General features: G+C 38.1%; 1 protein-coding gene and 1 pseudogene across 3 annotated transcripts in view; one reads left to right on the forward strand and one right to left on the reverse strand.

Annotated features, from left to right (window-relative positions):
* LOC149230527 (uncharacterized) overlaps nucleotides 1-14,559 on the reverse strand; it is a 115,788-nt gene that overhangs the window by 31,774 nt on the left and 69,455 nt on the right. For all 3 annotated transcript variants that reach the window (XM_089379009.1, XM_089379010.1, XM_089379008.1), the window contains 2 exons: nucleotides 1,699-1,812; nucleotides 1,335-1,484 (listed from right to left, as the gene is read on the reverse strand). In XM_089379009.1, coding sequence (XP_089235135.1) covers nucleotides 1,335-1,484; nucleotides 1,699-1,812 — 264 coding nt within the window. The remainder of the gene's footprint in view (nucleotides 1-1,334; nucleotides 1,485-1,698; nucleotides 1,813-14,559) is intronic.
* LOC149230528 (putative WRKY transcription factor 34) lies at nucleotides 13,525-14,248 on the forward strand (annotated as a pseudogene).

Raw genomic sequence — 14,559 nt, forward strand, 5'->3', positions numbered from 1 at the left:
CTCTCAAACATAAAAGTCGAAATATTCTCTCTCTTTCCCACACGTGTGAAGCTGTGCAGTTGCTGAAAGCGGGTCGGAATTCTGCAGTAACTGGGAGGCCAAAATTTTGCTGCTGGGGGTCGAAATTCTGCAACTGGGAAGTCGAATTACTGGATTGTTGTTGGGCTGAAGCTTTTGGATAAGAGGAGACTACTATATCATCTTGAAAGGCTGACTTGGTGGAGGAAGGTTTGTTGAAGGCTGACTTGGTGGAGGAAGGTTTGTTGGTCCGGGGTCTTGGTCCATCTCAATTTGAATTACTGAAGGAAGAGCTCTTGACTAGGTTTTCCCCTATATAGGAGTTTTAGCGCTGACTGAGTGCCTATATCTGGTGTCCCTAATCTTTGTGTGTTGGTTTTGGTAATTGCTTTCCCCTATATAGGAGTTTTAGCACTGACTGAGTGCCTATATCTGGTGTCCCTAATCTTTGTGTGTTGGTTTTGGTAATTGCTTGATGAACTAAGATAAAAAGAAACATAAGAAAGATAATAAGAATTCAAAGAGATCACAAGTAATTATCAATTAATGAAAATCTTTCTGCCTTTCTGATTTTCTAACTTTTCTTGTGAATATTTTTCATAAACCTGGGAAGGATTTTTCCTAAATTTTGAACTTGCAGATTTAGATTGCAGAAATTGCAAAATTGAGGTAGCCAGATGGAAAAGGAGACAAAGGAATTGATCTGAAATATCAATAATTGCCAAAAAAACAGATTTTTCATTGATAAATTCAAGATTTTGAAATACAGTAGACCAGATTCCATCAAATTATCAGCACAGAGAGTCGTTTGCTACACAATCAAACAGGTCCTTTCAGGAAATTGGGCAACATAGATATTAGTATTTGTTGAACACTATGGCAAACTTTTTCATATTTTTCAACATTGACAAATTTCTTCCAGATGTCTTGCTTGTTGAAATTCTAGAATTAAACATAGAGCAAGCCATTCATAGCCATGATCAAAAAGAATTTCTCCTTGCCTCAGTCAGCACATCATATAAGGTTGTTACTCAATAGTAGGAACTAGATTCCCAGTAAAGCACACAAATGCTAAATATTGTAGCCAACTAGAGGTATGCTGTAGAATGGGTTGCCAAGGTTGTTCATGTCATGTCTAATTTGCATTTTTCCATACGTAAAAACAAAATCCGTAAAATATGAGTAGCAAGCTCAAAAAGAGGAAGACTAATGCTAAAAAGGATGGAAATATAAAATGCTTTCATCTGCATATATATTATTGCATAATATTGTTATAAATACGTGAGAAATGACTTTAAGCAAAAAAGACCATGTACCTGTTGCGATGAGGGGAAGCTTCCTCCCCCTACTGGGATTCCTAAACGCCGAAGCAATGAAGCCATATCTTTGCAATTAGATGCAATTTCCTCAAGTTCCGAGGTTATTTCACCACGAAACTGTTCTTTCAGATCCATTGTTTGCTCCTCCTGTGACAGAATCATTTCATCCAAGACTAACATAAATGATGGTGTACATAAGTGATAAAACCACATTTTGCTATGGGCAGTCTCCAGTATTTGGAGAGAAGATATTACATAGCTTGCAACATTAGAAGAGATGGCTATTCATAAAGAGCTCAATGAGATGTTTCTTTCAGAGTTTTGTTGAAAATATGGGAAAATAAAGACTCTAATTCAATACCTTTTTCTGGGTTGCCCAAATTTCTTCAAGACGCCGCTTTTGACGTCTCTCCATCTCTAGCACACGTTCAGCTTCTGCTCTTTTTCTCATACGTAATTGTTGCACCTCCTTTGCCTACTCAAAAATTAACCAGCACTTATAATGAAAAGGTTTCCAGCACTGAGAACAGGAAACATCACAAAAGTTTCCAGCACAGAGAACAGACAATATTCCAACAAAAGCAGCAAATATCAAACGAAATAATGACAAATTTACTTTAATCTGTATGTCACTTTTCTAAGTGACATTGATCTGCTATTCATGAAGAAACTCTAAAATGACAGCATTATTAGAGGCATGTGTAAGAAACGGTAATCATTAGAGAATACTTAAACCATGTGATCCTCATAGCAAGAGTTGATACATTACTTAAGTTTGTTTGAACCAACCTAATACATCATGGTTTCTAAACCACCTGTTTTAAGTTTTAACTAATATTTCTGTTCTGAAATATAAGACAAACATGAACTTTTTTTTTTCTGGCTGCTTAACACAGAAAACCAAAATCACTGCTTTATCCAGTTGATTAACTCCAGTAATGCCCTAGCTCTTTATTGCTAAGTTGCTTGAAACGCCAGGCTAACCCCCCTGAAATGCCATTTGGTGTTTCAGATCTGGAAACCTGTACGAAACGCATAAAAAATGGCAGAAAAACATATTGGCAGCATTTCAGAATTTCAGAAAAGGAAGGTTGGAATCCGAAAACGTTTTAGGGCATTTTTCGTAAAAAACACCCGTTTCTAATAATTTGTAATAAGTTTCAGATTTGACCGAAACGGATCTGGCCAAACCAGGAACGTATTGGAAAGGGGATCCGCCATTCATAAAAATGTTTCACGATGAATGGCCACCGGGAACGGTTTTCACAATTTTCATTGTGTTTTTAACTTTTTTTATGAGCCGGTTTTCAACCTTTACCCTATACCATTTGCAGCGTTTGTCATTTGGAATTTTGATGCCATCGTTTTCATTTGCCTTCGACTGTGGAGCAACCGTTTGCATTTGCCTTCGACTGTGGAGTGACGATTTGCCTTTACCGCGAGCAACCATTTTCCTTTTTGTTGAGACGCGAGGAGTGTGCAGTGTGAGCGAATGTGGAGCGGAGCAAACTGTGAGCGAAGGCTGTGAGCAAGTGTGCACTGTGGAGGCAGAGCCCTCAACCCTGAGCCCGCGAGCGAGTAGTAACTTGTGTGCAACTGCACTGTGGACTCTGAAGTCTGGAGCCCTCGGCCCACCAACCGACTGTGTCACTCAGGCACTGTGGGAGCCCGAGCCATAATGTAAGTGTTCCAGTTCAAGGCTCATTTTGATTTAAGGCTAAGTGTAATAAATTTTGAATGCTTCATGAGTTTAACATGAAATTTTTTGGTTAGGGGCTTGTCTTTTCCATGCATTAGGGTAATATGTTACAGTTGGTGTGGCTGTTGTAATTTTAAAAATTTGTTAACAATGAACACCCTTCTGATTCCTCTAACTTGTGTTTGCGACTCTGCTTAACCATGACTATGCTTGATTACTAACATTTTTTTCTCAATATAATAACTATGTATCAGAGGTTTAAACTTTAGTCCTTATTGTATTTTCAATGACAAGGCATATTTTATCATTTATTTTGTCAGGCTGTTATGGAAACCTTTCCCAGAAAGGAACAAATGGCTAGGAAAGAACTTTCACTTTAATCTGGACACATAAATGTGCTCGTGCTGCCAAGACAGTAAATGGTATATCGAAGTCTTAATATTATTGTAAATACAAATCCCATGTTTTATGGTGCTTGTTCTTAAAAGGATTGCTCAACTCCTAACAATAACCTAAAGGCTAATAGTAGGATGGCCTGGTTGTAGTAGGCCTATGTGAGCAACAGGTGAGAAATTGAGAATGTGTGAGTGTCACAGTGTGACAGTGTGTACACTGTATAGTATATACATATAAACTTTAAAGCCATTGTAAGTTCCGAGCTTTCATTTTGTTTAAGCCCTTGAGGTTTTGCGTTTGAGAAATAAGTTATATTATATAACCAATACTAGTGACCTATACAATATTACAATTGGAAACTCGTCTGTGAGAACAAAAGCAAAAGTACAGGCTTGACATATTCAAATTTAAACTGTCAACAAATAGAGTTCAGATTAATTGTTTCTTCTTCAACAAGTAGAGTTCAGAATCCAGATTAGTTTAGGTAATGGTGGTCCCCAATGTTCTCAATGAAGCTGAAGGAAATAATGCAACAAAACTACTTTTCTGAGTTCTCAATGGCATCAAAATTACTAATAACTAGTAACATAATGAGTGTTACAGTCACAAAACTTGTCTAACAGTGAACACTACTCATGTGGCTCAAATATTTAATTTATAAAACAGAGTTCTGATTTAACAATTATGATCTTTTAATATTTGTCAATTTTATTTTGCAGTTTCATTTACATCATCATCATCAATCATGGCAACTTCAAGTTCAGCCATTCGTGAGGCAGAGGAAGTGGAACATGAAATTGAATCTGCCCCTAAAGTCGATCCAAAGTCACCACTTTGGAAATATGTAACTACTGTTGGGAAGATCCAAGGAGGGGGATCATTGGCATGGGTTTGCAGTGAGTGTAAAAAGGAGTATAAGGGATCATACACACAGGTTAAAGCACATTTGCTTGGGTTAAAAGGCAATGGGGTTCAAATATGCAGTGGCCCACCTAAAGAGAATGGGACAGATGGAAATGGTTTAAGCAAGGCAAAACTTGCAAAATATCATAAAGAACAAGGCAAGGCAGATGCTAAAGCAAATGAGGCAAATCTTGCCTCCCATTTAAAACACCCAACAAGGTTGGGAGCATCTTCATCAAAGCCTCCACTTCATTCTCATGGAATTGTTTGTTCAAAGCGGTCAAATTTGGGACCGCTTGAAAAGAGTTATCTCCGAGAAGATCAAAAAATACGTACTTGCATTGAAAACTATGTACGAACGCATATAAAGAGCTCCTCGAATTATGGAGGAATTGCACATGTAGAGATTCGCAGAAAGATCAAATAATGACACTCGAGAGATAGCAAATGCAGCTATAGGCCAATGCATTTATGCAAATGGTCTTCCCTTTAACCTTGTGTGATCTCTTTACTAGGCAAAGATGATAAAAGCAGTGAATGAAGCCCCAAGAGGGTTCAAGAGCCCTGGATATGAGAAGGTACGCACCACAATGTTGAGTGCTGAAAAGTTAGATTTGGAAGCTAAATTAAGCCTCATTTGTAATTCATGGCGCATTTCAGGGGTGTCCATCATTTCTGATGGATGGAAAGATCAAAGAAATAGGCCTTTGATCAATGTGATTGCTTAGAGCCCACAAGGGGCAATGTTTTTGAAGGCAGTGGATTGTGAGGGGCAGATGAAAGATTCTCAATTCATTGCTAACATCTTGATTGAAGCAAATGAATTGGTGGGGCCTAAAAATGTTGTCCAAGTAATAACTGACAATGCAACGGTGTGTAGAGCAGCATGCTTAATTATTGAAGGCAAATATCAGCACATCTTTTGGACCCCTTGTGTTGTACATTCATTGAACCTCATGTTGAGCAATATGGGGAAGCAAATTGAGTGGATTTGAGTTATTTTTGAAGGGGCAAAAGAAATTCAAGCCTTTATCACAAACCACCACATGTCCCAAGGCATCTACAAGGAATTTTCTAAGTTGGAGCTCCTTAAGATACCTATACTTTAAAGTTTATTTCATAAATTCTAATTTCTGACTCTAAATTCAGATATCTAAATTGGATTCTCAAATGTCATGATTCGTGAATCATAATAGTTATTCAATCAAATTATGATTTTTAATTTGTTGAAATTTGAAACATTGTCAATTTGGCACCTGCAGGTTACCGAGACTCGATTTGCTTCTCACATCACAGTCTTAACAAGGCTTATGTAGGTGAAAGATGCATTACAATCAACGGTATGCAGTTCTCTTTGGAATTAATGGAGGCAATCCCAATCAGATATAGCACACGCACTGAAACGGTTGGTTGTTGATAATGAATGGTGGTATAGGGCGGAGTACCTCTTGGCATTTACTAAGCCAATTGTGGATTTGCTCCGTATGTTTAACATGATATGCCTACTTTGGGAGAGGTGTATGAGGGCATTAATACCATGATAGAGAAGATAAGGTTAGATATAAACACCAAGGAGAATGACCCAAATGAATTCTTTTACAGAGAAGTAAAAGATATATTGACCAAAAGGTGGAACAAGATGACCAACCCATTGCACCTTTGGGCCTATGCAGTGAATCCAAAATATTATGCTACATAATTGCTAGGTGATACAGAAAGAACCGCACCAAACAAAGACCCAGAAGTCGCAGGAGGGTTTAAAAATGCTTTTAGAAAGCTTTTTGTAGATCACGAAATTGGGCTTCGAATTCGTGCACAGTTTTCTCATTTTGTGGGATCAGAGGGTTGGGGTTGTGATACTGATTATATGCAGGACAGGACCAAATTAAGTCCAATTGAGTAATGGATCTTCTATGGTGGTGCACTTCCACATATCCAAAAATTGGACATCATGATCTTGTCACAAGTTGCTAGTTCCTCTTCAGCAAAAAGGAACTAGAGTACATACGGCTTCATCCATTCAGTGAAGCGAAACAGATTGGGCTCTAAGAAGGCTGAGGAACTAGTGTATGTTCATTCAAACCTTCGCCTTTTGTCACACAAGAGAGATGAATACAAATTTGGGCCCACCAAATTATGGGACATGGAACCAGAGTTGCCTGACTTGGATATGACATTGAATGCCATGTCTCATATGACTTTGTTTGATGCGGAGTCACCAATAGGTGGATCTTCAAGTGGACATGGCAGCAATGTTCCCAGTCCCACTTCTGGAGAGGATGTGGAACTTTTTAGTGGCATGAATGAAGACATATTTGATGATATGTAAATGTAATTTATGATGGTGTTTTAACTTTTAAACTTTTGAACAACCATATGAATTATGAATAATGATAGTAGACTGCTAGTCATAGTTCATTTTGTACTTTGTACTATGTAGTATGCATTATTAATTTTGGTAATGATGGTGTAACTTGTCATGTTGATAACTTGATGATTGAAATTTGAAACAAAAACTTGATGATATGTTGAATCATGAATGTTATAATAATCATTAATGATGATGACAATGTTTATGCTGAATTGATGATGATGAATCATGATAGATCATAGATGATAATTGATTATATATTTTTAGTCTTTAGATCTAATCTAGATTCTAAAATATGAATGGTAATATGAAATTTTTATCTTTTATATATATATATATATATATATATATATATATATCTGTGCGTGTGTCATTTCCTGCCATATCATATCTACAATTTTTGACAATTTGTCGTATCCGTTTCAAACCATGTATCCATATTCGTTCCTGTATCTGTTTCAATGCAACTTAGCCTTATTGGTGATTGTTAACTAAGCCCCTGGTTCCTATAAATATGCTAGCAATTTGTGATTGTTGCTGCTCCATGACTTAAATAAGCTTGATAATGACAAACATCGAGCAACTCAAGACAGTACAGGTTCTTCCATCCACCTTACAAAATGAAATCATTTGATTTGAAGACTGGGACATAGAGAATAATATAGAACTTGTCCAATGAGTGTCCTTCTTGATGATGTCTTCGAATATCTCGATCCTCCCAAGATCTTCCAGAATGCTTCAACAATGTCTTAGAAGGATAATCTTCTAGGATGGTTGGTACAATGGTAGCTTCAAGCTACTTCAAAGATGAATGATGTAGCTTTCAAGAGTGTAGAAGATGCTTCCAGGATTAATGCTCCTTAAGTTATATCTTCTGGTAGAGACGTCTTCAAAAATGAGTGAAGATCAAAGAGCTTCCAAGAGAGAGATTGATGATGACTTGATATCATAGCCTTCCTTCAATATGAAGGATGATCCTCAGATTTTCTTCCTTGTGCCCTTTTTGCAAATGATGTCTTTCAAAGTAATCTTGATAAATGTCTTTCACTTATGCCAACAAGAGTGATCTTCAAGCTACCTACTTCTCACCTTAGCTCTAATACCATGTTGAGAAATCCTTAGGGCACCAATTAGGGTTGATTTCTCTTTTACTTGATAATTGCTTGTGATTATGTGTTGGCTTCATATTACTTTTATTATGTTTTGATCATCAAACAATTACCAAAACCATAAACTATGAATATCACAAAAAGATAATGGACACAAGATGTAGGCTCCAAGCCAAGGCAAAACCCCTCCAAGGGAAATCTTAGAAAACTCTTCTCTTCTTATAGAATCAGATAAAATGAGAAATCGACGACCCAAACAACAAGACAAAGAGCTCCCACAAGACCCATGTCAGCCCTCCTTTCAAACTTCTTGACCAAGTCAAAGTCTCCTTAAGTCAACAATAGTCAAAGCCTTCCAAACTTGCACAAACTTCAGATTTTCGGTCCCTGCAACAGAATCTCGGCCCCTGGAACAAATCTGCAACTTTGGCCTCTATAATTAGGTATGTTGTTTCGCACATGTGGGAGATTTAGGGCAGATTCTCTTTCTTTTGACCATTGCTCTCTCTCCTTTGACTTCAACTCCTCTTCTAGCCTTTTTCGCTTGCTTTTCTCCTCCTTCCTTACACAGAAATCGAACTTGCTTCAGATGCTTGAAATGAGGTTGAACTGTCTTCTATTTATACACATTCAGGAGGTCGAATTACCCCTTCGAGGGCTGACTTGCTCAAGCAAGGCCCACTTGAATTGACATTTTTGACTCAAATAAAACATTTTTTCTTGTTTCTTTTCAAAGTCCAAATGGGACTTGACTCTAGTACAATACTTTGACTCAAGACAAATATTCTTTTGACTCAATAAACCCTAGAAGCATGAAGAACATGCTTGACCTAATTAATAAATTGACTTGAGCAAGAAACCCATGCTTATAAAATAATATTCCATTTTCTTCTTGTGACATTTACATGAAATATACAATAATATAAGTATAATGACAATTATGAAGACCAAACCTAGTTACATTTTTCAATATATTCTTCCCCCTTACTCCAATTAATTGTCCCTTTTCTCCAAAAAATTCCCTAAGACTCCATCACCCAAGTACGTTTAGGCATCGATATAATTGTGTTGATCAAAACTCTTCAAAAATTAAATATTCTCCCTCTTTTTATATCTCCTAGGCTTTTTAAGGCAAGCCACTAGGGCATTTTCTAGGGTTGAATTGCTTGTAGGGTTAATATGGATACATGTTAGTGGTTAAGAACCTAGGGCTTACCTCCCTCTACCTTTTAACGTGAAATTTAGCAGTCACGATGGTAAACCTTCCCTTGAGAGGGTTGACATCATCTGCGATCAATTTTGTGCCTTGGAAACCCTAACCCTAACTGAGCTTCAACTTGACACCTATTTGAGGGTTTACATTATTGTTTTGTTGATCTAAACTTCAAGTAAGCTCTTTCTTTGGCTTTTGAAAATCTAGGCACTCCCATATTATTGCATATCAATAAACCCTAGGGTGTAGAAGTCTTTGTCTAGTCTAGGTGTATGATACATTGCTCCTTTGTCAAGAAGAACTATGGCTTGTCCCACACAAGGTACCTTTGCCTAGTCTATTTGCATCACTTAGAGATTATAACTACAGTATCCCTATAGGTGAATACAAGGAAACCTTCCTTGTAGTGAAACGCCACTAAACAAGAGGTAGATTGTTGAGGTGACAGTGGAAATCTCCCCCATTGTTACTACCAAGTCTGGTCATTGCCTTGTGAGCCCCATCATAAGTCCTACTAGATTTTGCAGCAAGAAATTTCTTGCCGCAAAATCTAGCAGGCCTTGTAATGGGGTTCACAAGGCAAGGGCCAAATTTTGCGGCGACAATACTTTAAAATGTATTAAAAGCAATATTTTCAATTTTTAGAGTTTTATTTAATTTCCAGCCAATATTAATTGCGTAACATAAATCTAAAATTTTCTGAACATATAAATATATTGATATTTCACCCAAAGGTCTAAAATTCAATTTCCAACTAGCTGGAAATTGTTTTCAATCACATTTTGGTAGAGGGAAGAGCCCAAAGGCCTCTACATTAAACCTCTAACCCCCCTCCCCCACCTTACAATAACCCTTTTAAGAGTGTCTAGACACTTGGAGGGTGAATAAAACAATCTGAACAAATTGTTGCTCATACTTTTTATGCAAACTTTATTGTTTGTCACACAGGAAAACAAGTTGTTCCAAGCTATATCTCCCTCACCAAGAACCTAAATTGAAATATAATACTATTTTTGGTTAGGATTTTAATAGTAGACCAAAATCCATGGGTTGCATGCTATATGTTCCCCGAGTTTTAGCTACTGATATTTGTCTTTTAGAATTATACTACTATAGTGACAATTTTACAGCTGGACAATAGGTACAAACTGAACACCTCCACCCCATTTGACTCCACAAAAGGCACTAGTCTTGGATCGGAGTTGTTGGGGTAATTTAGGGACTCCTCCCTTGGTTGTCTAGAGGGTGTCGGGCCTAAACAGCAGGGGCTTAAGTCAAGGTGACAGTGGATCCCTCCCCTGTGTGTGCCTATTTAGAAGGTTGCCAGGACCTTAGCAACATTATTAATTTGATCGGTAACATTTTTTCATGTCATTGCCAAGGAGAAGGTCATTTAACCCCGGTTGGATACGACAATGCCCTTGGTAAGCTTGATATTTTGTATTTGAACTTGATGAGATATTTGTAAGGACTAACTTGCAGGATCTCATCTAGTGACTCACTCCAACAAAACATAAAAAGGTACAGTACAAAAGGGTTGCTATCCAAGGTAAGAGGTAAAGTACATATTGGTGAATCCACATTTATGATTGGTAACCAAATTTCAATTTAAAGAAAGTAGAGGGGTCTAATAACGGTTCACATTCTAATGTATAAAGTATGTGTTCTAATAACGGTTCACTTTATGACCGTGTATATGCTGCTTTGGATATCCATATTTTCTCATAATTGAATTGTATATGCAAGTTCCAAAGTTTAACAGGAATCCATGGTTAGCTCCAAATTTCTTAGAATCTTTTATGAATTTTATCATAGATACTAACCAGCCTTTGACGATGAATTAATGAAAGCTTTTCCATTATCAATGCAAGGATATGAAGCATGGAAATGGTATTGCAGCTATAAACCCAAACAAATAAAATCATTCCCGCAATGCATCAAAAGTATTCAGGAACATGTAATGGTCCACAAAAATTAATTTCCTAAGAGACGGACTAGCTTATCGATCCGCGTAGGCTATAGTCCTAGATAAAGGGGAAAACCCAAAATATCCTATGTTGGGCATGTTTTGGGGCAGTTGGGCAAAGAAACCCAAAATTGGGGTTTGGAGTGAAATTTACTCAATCAATTAAGAAGAAGAGACCCCTCTAGGAAATCTATAAGACCCCTTTCTCCTTGTCAATTTCGGTGGTGAAAGATTCCACCCTAGTTGACACATTTCTATATTTCCTTCATTCTGTTCTGCCACAGGAGTACCCTCTGGAAAGACAACGAAGTTTATTCTTGTTTGTCTCTTGTTAGGCCACAGGAAACCATTCTATTAAAGGCAGCGAAATTTGTACCAGCTCTGTGACATTATGTTTTATGCTTTGGAGACAGGACAGGAATTTCGGTAGGTTTTTTTAAGATATGAATGAAGTTTTGTGCACTCTAGGTCAGGAGACAACCTCGCAAGGCATTCTGTATCTGGAGATTACACTTAGCATTCTGTATCTAGAGCTATTACATGCCCTCGCATGGGCTTCCTGTTACAAGGAATTACCTTTTCTGAAGGAGCGGATCATGTCTAAGGTTTCAGGAGTTTCTCTTCTAGGGTTTCTAAGAGGACCGAAGTTGTGTTAGGCTCTTACTGTGGATAGAAGTGGAACAAAGGATTCAAATACCCTCGTTGTAGCTAGGAACATAGTTTTGGAAGCTGGACGGAAGGTTCAGAGACCCTCATTATGGACTGAGACCTACTTGGGAGCTGAACTAATCATCAAAACCCTCATTGTAGTAGAACAGTGAACGTCACACCACTCTGGTACAAACGCTATCCTGAACGAATATGTAACAGAGCCACAGGGGACTACATTCTAGACTTAAGGCAACATAATCCCTGATTGAGGTGTGTTCAGTACTGCATGGGTCTTGAATTGCAACAGACCTTAACTTTGCAGTGAATTGGATAGAACGGAAGGCTCAAAACTAAGGCAAGCTAGGGAAATTAGTTTAGTATAATTAGACTGTTTTCGAAGTGTTGTTGAATTGACGGATTCATTAGTTTCTCCTGTTGAATTATACACCTTGGGAACTAAAAGTTTGTGCTGGACTGGTTGACTTATTTGTACAGTAAATGCAATAAGTACTATTTGTTTGGCTGAACTGTAATACTCTACTATATTGTTACTGTGGATACTAAAACCATATTCTGTACCGGAATTGTTTATTTTGAAATTGGAAAGAAAATTGTGAACAAAACCCTGAATGTGCAAGAAAACCTAGGGAAAAATTAACCTAGTACATTACAGTGGTATCAAAGTTGGCTCTCCTGCCAGCCTGGTGGATGCTTAAAGATGGAACCATGGGAAACAATACCCAGTAAGGAGTATGCAAAACCTTGGCGGAAGTTGGAAAATCAACATGCGAAAACCATGAAAGAATTGCAGTACTGGAACAGAAGGGCTTTTGAGGAATTAAAGAAGTTGGAGGCAAAGAATAAAAGAGATCAATCTTCCAAACCTAATGATAAAAGCACGCCCCTTAGAAGTACCTAATAATTTGGAATGAATCAATCTTCAACACCAAAATTTGGCCAAAACACTCCTTTTGAGAGCAACCGGTTCTCTAGCAGCACGCCAACAATGTTGTCGCAGAGCAAGCCAGCAAGCCTTGCACAATCAACTCCTTCCCTGTTCAATGGCCTTCAATCACCAAATCATGCCCAGACACAGGGTGCAGTTTCTTTCCTTCAATCACCAAATAATGCCCAGACACAGGGTGCAGTTTCTTTCCTTCAATCACCAAATCATGCCCAGACACAGGGTGCAGTTTCTTTGCTTCAATCACCAAATCATGCCCAAACACAGGGTGTATTTTCTTTTGGCAATTTTGATCGGGCACAACCAGCTGCTTTTGGGGGTTTCGGTGGCATATCAATTCTCATTTTTCGACAGGGCATCTTTGGGCAACCCCCTCAGCAGAATATAATGGTTGCCACAACCGTGACTTTCAGGATTGATCAAACACCTAAATTAAAGAATAAGGGCACACAACAGAAAGCAAGTAAATGGAATGATTTTTGGACTAGCTGCAAGAAAAACAAATCAAGCGATATTGATCATAAGCCCAAGCCCGCGAAACAAAGTACAAGAAAGACTAAAACAAAGGAGGCATAAGCTTGGGCACGGTATCCCCCTAAAGAGAAGGTATGCAATCAGCCAAAATTATTTTAAGGGGATGAAGATAGTGATGGATTGTCCAGCCATCAACTGCAGGATGAAATATCCACTGTAACTGCCACAGCCAGTGCACCCCTTGATTGTGAAAATGACATGAAATTGGGGAAGCATCTTGACAATGAAAGTGGTACAGTAGGCAATGACTCTTCTGTTGGTATATCTCATCAGCAAGTATTGGCACAGGTTCAGGCACAAGCACAGACCCAGTGCTTTCCACAAATGCAAGTTCAAGCATCATCTTACTGACCTTTGATGTCTTCAACAAGTACAGCAACGATGCCACTTCGAATGGAATATATTGCAGGAGTTGATGGAGATATTTATGGAGTTTCACATCAACAGAAGATGCTAGCACAAACAAAAACAAATAAAACAATTGGGTGTCCTAAACTGGTTTCACAATCTACTGAACCCAATCAGAGATCTTTACCACCAGTTCATCCTGTTTCAGAAAGGTCTTGTGATGATGGCTATAATTGGCACAAGCATGGACAAAAACAGGTTAAGGGTGGTGAGTACCCTCGCAGCTATAATAAATGTACCCGTCCTAAGTGTCTTGTAAAAAAAAAGGTTGAATGATCCCATGATTGGCAGGTGACTGAAATTGTTTACAAAGGTGATCACAATCATAATCGAAAACCCCAATCTAGTAAACATATGTCTAATGCTGAACAGCCACATCTCTCTGATTAGAATGGGAGATATGTAAGATGTGGGTTTGTGATAAGAGTGAAAATATGGATCATAAAGCTAATGGATCTATTCAGTTTTTTCATGGAGATCTACGGGGAAGACATGGAGTAAAACGAATATCGCATATCCCTCAACATCTGCTAGGGAATATGATGTTCGACAAAGGAGTATTAAACATTCATTTAGTTTAAGTGTTGATGGTGAAGATGGTGATCAAGCCAGCAGGGCAGATAATGCAGATAAAGAAGATGACAAGTCAAAGGCGAAACGAAGGAGGAAAAACTGGGATCAAGCTTCCGAGTCGTAGGCATTGGTATGATAAGTTGCCTTATACAGAGAGATGAAGGTCGTGCACCCATGCGACAGTGCTTTCACTGGTCCTCTGTAAATCAAAATTATGAAGAAGAACCTTTACTCCACCATGGGAAGCCACCTCTGTCCAATTTCCTTGAATTGAACAAACTAGATTGGCAAGGGCACATGTATACGGTCATTGACAAGCCAGCTATCCGCAGAATACTTCTTTGTATCCTTGTCACGCAGCTTAAATCTGTTGATGAAAAAAGAGTTGACTCCATCAATAACTGTCAATAGTGTCGTAAAATCCTTGATGGCAGT

This window comes from Pinus tabuliformis, chromosome J, assembly GCF_031772625.1.
Source record: "Pinus tabuliformis cultivar Carrire ecotype Pingquan chromosome J, CPIR1, whole genome shotgun sequence".
Taxonomy (NCBI): domain Eukaryota; kingdom Viridiplantae; phylum Streptophyta; class Pinopsida; order Pinales; family Pinaceae; genus Pinus; species Pinus tabuliformis.